At 43.4% G+C, this 4,660-nt stretch overlaps 1 protein-coding gene across 1 annotated transcript; it reads right to left on the reverse strand.

The window, feature by feature from the left end:
• Positions 1-2,529: 2,529 nt before the first annotated feature.
• Positions 2,530-3,981, reverse strand: LOC310874429 (dexamethasone-induced Ras-related protein 1-like). The gene is made up of 2 exons (XM_083787238.1): positions 3,592-3,981; positions 2,530-3,272 (listed from the first exon to the last, which is right to left on the reverse strand). Exons 1-2 carry the CDS (start codon positions 3,890-3,892, stop codon positions 2,731-2,733), a joined length of 843 nt encoding a protein of 280 aa, XP_083643364.1. The 5' UTR covers positions 3,893-3,981; the 3' UTR covers positions 2,530-2,730.
• Between the last annotated feature and the right edge of the window lie 679 nt (positions 3,982-4,660).

The raw sequence follows: 4,660 nt of genomic DNA on the forward strand, positions 1-4,660 counted from the left end.
CTAGGGTATTGTCACTGTTATTTTAATCCTTAAAGATATTCAGTTAGAATACTTTGCTGATATGTTTGACAGGACATTCCTAAGATGAATTCCTGAACATAGCCATGAAAGTCTCCCTATAACTCAGTTCTGTCCTGTGCACAGCCTGCAGCAGGCTTGTTTGCTGTGTGGTTCTCTCCTCTCTCACGCTGACAATAACACTCTGTTATTGCTCTCAGCACAGGGTGCAGCAACGTGATGGTTGGAATGGTGGAATTTTTAGAAGCCACTTTTAGACCTTTTCTTTTCTTTTTTTCAAAAATGTAGACGATAAACTCCTTGAGACGCATCATCTTGTTTTCAACAGGGTCCTTAGGCACAACACACAAAAAGTGATCGTAAAAAAATCTAACCACGGGATCCCAGAGAATCTATATTGTTGCTCTGAGAGGGAAGGCTGGAGCTCTCTGGTGGAGCTGTTGCCCTCGCGACCCGACTATGGATAAGCAGTTGAAGACGGATGGATGGAGGGCTCTATAGACAAACATTAAGTCCATAGACTTGGCTGGCCTATAACATAATTTCGGAAAGCCCCTTGGCGCCCCTAAAAAAAAAAGAAAAAAAAAAAGCTAATAATCAAAATAACATAATCCGTACAGAATATAGAGACACAGAGTAAAAAGAGCATGCCAAATAGCAAACAACTGTCCCTGTCCAATTGTGGCGATCGTGCATTTTGCCAACTATAGCATTTTAATTATGTAATTCCATCATAAATGAAGGGAAAACTCATAGAGTTACTGATTAGAAGGGCAGGATTATAGTGGTGGGCTGCTTACAAATCACTGCATGCATGTCCATAACTATCAAATATCCCCAATACACGTATAGGGTATATATATATATATATATATATAGGGTACATGTACATATAGGGTACATGACGCACAGCATGCACGGACACATAAAGCATGTGCACACTCAGTGCTCAGACTACATTCAGACAAGGATGCATTGTTTATCTGACTCCAAGGCACTGTTGACTGTTCTGTGTTGATTGAATCCCTTGGGCTGATTTAACACTTTGTCACATGCTAAGCCAAAAGCCACTCCAAAAATGCTCCATCTCTCGCACGCTCGCATGCACGCACACGCACACGCACACACACACACACACACACACACACACACACACACACACACACACACACACACACACACACACACACACACACACACACACACACACACACACGGTATACCACTACCACGAATAGACCCTCTTCATCAGCACTCACTCCAATCAGGATAGTGGCAAACATGTCCCCCAACCGTCTAAAACCCATGGGGTTCTGCGCCTATAGCTCAGTGGCACTTGGAAAGGTATGGCTGTATAGCAGTTCATTGAGGAGATGAGAGTTTTTTTATGTGATGTTACTCATCTGAAGAACAAATATAGAGTTCTTTATCAATGTTCTTATACTCTTCCTCTTTCTGGAAATATATAGGAGAATATTTGGAGTCAGTCACAGTCAGATATATAGCCTATTGCCGTATAAAATGCACAATTGTGCAATAACATATGTGCAAGTAAAAATAAAATTTAGTTTAGCCTTAAAGATACTATACTTTGTACCAGTTTTATACCTGTTTTTGTATTAATGTTTTGATTTCCCTATGCAGTGTAATGTAACATATAGCCTATTTGTCTGCTTGATTTTAGTGGAGAATGCAGATGTAAATGAGCATATTTGCTAAATACGGTGCATTAATATACTGCGTCACATTTAAATAAACAAATAAAGTTTGCATTTTAGATGTGTCAGTTCAGTTCCGGACACAACTGTCTGCCGTTTTATCAAATGTTTTTTTTATAGTGTAGACATATTTTCTATCATTGTTTCTGAGAAGGGCTGCAAGAGTGGATGCAAGTGACACTAGAGAGTGATAACACTGTGTGGGTTCATTGCCTGTAGCCTCAGTGCGTATAAGGCCTCTACAACACAGACAGACATGTATGATGTTATGATTACCCATCATGAGGGGATGATAATGCTATAATGTCAACCATAAGTGAGATGATTTGAATAAATATGTACAAAAATTCAATTGCAAAAGAAGATTCAGGTTATCAGTTTTTTTTATTGATAACATTTGTTTTTTTCTTTCTTTGAAAAAAATTGTCAATAAATATACATATATATATACAATATACATTGTCAATAAATATACATTTCACAATAGAAAATTGTTCAGATTGCAATGGAACATTCAAGTGAACAGTAATAAGCAGTTATACAAAATCTATAACGAAATTTGTTTTTTTCTCTCTGTAATTGCACGGCTCCACAAGAGTCACTTTTCGTATATCTATGATATCAAACACAACACTTTTCCCCCCTGGCGTGAAGTCCCAGGAGAATTGACAGTCACAAAGGCTCAGAACAAGAAACATTCTCATGTCTCAACTGTCTGCATACCACGGTCGGTATACGAGTGTTCAGCATCGGTATAAAGTCCGTGCATGGACCATAGAGTTATAAGGCATGGACACGGCACTGTGCGTCTGCTAGAGCGCACGGCGACTCCCGGCCTCTCCTTTCAAGTGTCCTTCTGTGACACGGGCCGTTTGAGAGCCACCAACCCGCCCTTGTCTCTGAGTGCATGCATGGCAAGCCACTGTCCGAACGGTCTCTCCCATTCTTCAAAGATTTGTTTTCAGGTTAAATATAACACTGCTGGCAGATCGGTTTAACTTATAACACATCTCTCTTTCTCCTTCCCCTGCCCGCCGCCTATCGCCTTCTCTTTTATGTACATCAGGTCGCTGTGCACGCTAGGGCGCCGCGCGAACGGGGCCACGACGCCATAGGCGTCCCCTCCTCCGCCCTTCGTCTTTTTGTTCTTCATGTTTTTCATGGACTTTCGGTGCAGCATGTCACAGTACTGCACGGACACCTTGCGGTGGAGGTCCGGGCTCATCTCGTTGGGCAACTTGGCTAGCGTGAACAGAGTATGGAACATCTTATCCACGTTCTCGTTGCGCTTGGCGGAGATCTCGAAGTAGGCGCATTGCTCGTCGCCGGCGATCAGCTGCTCGATCTCCTCCTGCTGCACCTCGCGGTAGAACTCGCGGTCGCCCTTGTTGCCGCAGATGACCAGCGGCACGTCGATGTTCTCTTTGGTCTTGTTCTTCAGACACGACTTTGTCTCGAAGATCTGGCTCTTGAGCCGCTGCACCTCCTGGAAAGATTCCCGGTTGTCAAGACTGAACACCAGAATAAACACGTCACCTGGAGAGAGAGAGAGAGAGAGAGTAAAGAGAAGACACGTTTAGAATGCTATTTCTTTTCCCCCGAGACACTGAATAGCCTACACATTAAATGGGTAGAACTGTGAGCAGCACGCACCAATCCTTAATTAAGAAATAATGTGTTTGGGACGATCTACAGCCGTGCGTAAAAGGCGCATATTGGTGGGTGTGCGCACACTATTTGTGCATGCCATGGTTATTAAGTGTGCTCTAATTATGCACATGTTGTTTTGCACAAGGAGGCAGATATTATAATGATACAGTTCTAAGTAACAACGGTTTAAAACAGTGCTATTTACCTGTCAGTATGGACAGCCTCCTCATAGCTGGGAACGGATGGTTCCCTGACGTATCCAGTATGTCTAGCTGGTACACGTCTCCCTTGATGCTGTACAGTTTCCTGTGAAAGTCCTCGATGGTCGGCGTGTACTGCTCCTCGAACCTCCCGTTCAGGAACCGGGAGACGATGGCTGTCTTGCCAACTTTGGTGGATCCCAAAATCACCATCCTGTAGCAGTTCTTGGCGGGGATGTCGAACTCGGTCTCCGGCTGCGTCATTTTCTTGATCATGTTTGCAAAAGTATCTATAGGTTTCTTCATTTATTTGTGTGCGCGCAAAATTGTCCGTCTGTATTTTCGCAAGATCGTGTAGTATAGTCTTAAATATATGAGAGCAGATGCATGCGCTATTGTTGAGCTGTTTCTGCTTGAATCACAGACAGAGCCGCGGTATTTATAAGAGCGGAGAGCGCACTGGACCCCTCCTCTTCTGACGCGTCATATTATGGGTCGCTGAGGACGTGCGTCTAGCCCACTGCTGTCTCTTACTGCAGTTACAAAATTTACCAGAAGAGGGCAATCATATCCCGGTTTGCAGAGAGAGAGAGAGAGAGAGAGAGGGGGGGGGGGGGTGGGGGGGTGAGAGAGAGAGAGTGAGTTTGAGTGAGTGAAACCAAGCATCTAAACTTTGGGTCCATAAGCTCAAACATAAGCTGTTGGATACAGAATTACAGATAATCAAACTATGAATGGTATGGAGCCGGCCACACTGTGAATACCGGTATACGATAATGCAGAAATAGCTGGGCATGACACATGACACACAAGTTAGGATACTACTGTTTACACTGTGGTTTGCTGGTAAACTAAGCTGTGTTCTGTGCCAGTATGTAATGACAATAAAGTGTCTATTCTAATCTCATATATAGTACAAGTTGCAATCTGGCGGAGTCAGGTTAAGTACAAGTAACAAGAGAGTAAATAAACAATGATAGCCTGCAGTGTGATGCGTGCGTGTGTTGCTGCAGTTGACCTTTTCATAAGAACACAGCAAGCTACGGGGGGTTGTAACAGAGAGCAAAGGCCCCT

The sequence above is a fragment of the Protomyctophum parallelum genome, assembly GCF_964188405.1.
Source record: "Protomyctophum parallelum genome assembly, chromosome: 17".
Lineage (NCBI taxonomy): Eukaryota > Metazoa > Chordata > Actinopteri > Myctophiformes > Myctophidae > Protomyctophum > Protomyctophum parallelum.

What these genes read in the sequence shown, in the direction of transcription:
- LOC310874429 (XM_083787238.1), bottom strand. Translation starts at nt 3,892, where the DNA reads ATGAAGAAACCTATAGATACTTTTGCAAACATGATCAAGAAAATGACG. An exon ending in GAGGCTGTCCATACTGACAG is followed by an intron (nt 3,273 to 3,591) that starts GTAAATAGCACT and finishes CTCTCTCTCCAG; the next exon opens with GTGACGTGTTTATTCTGGTG.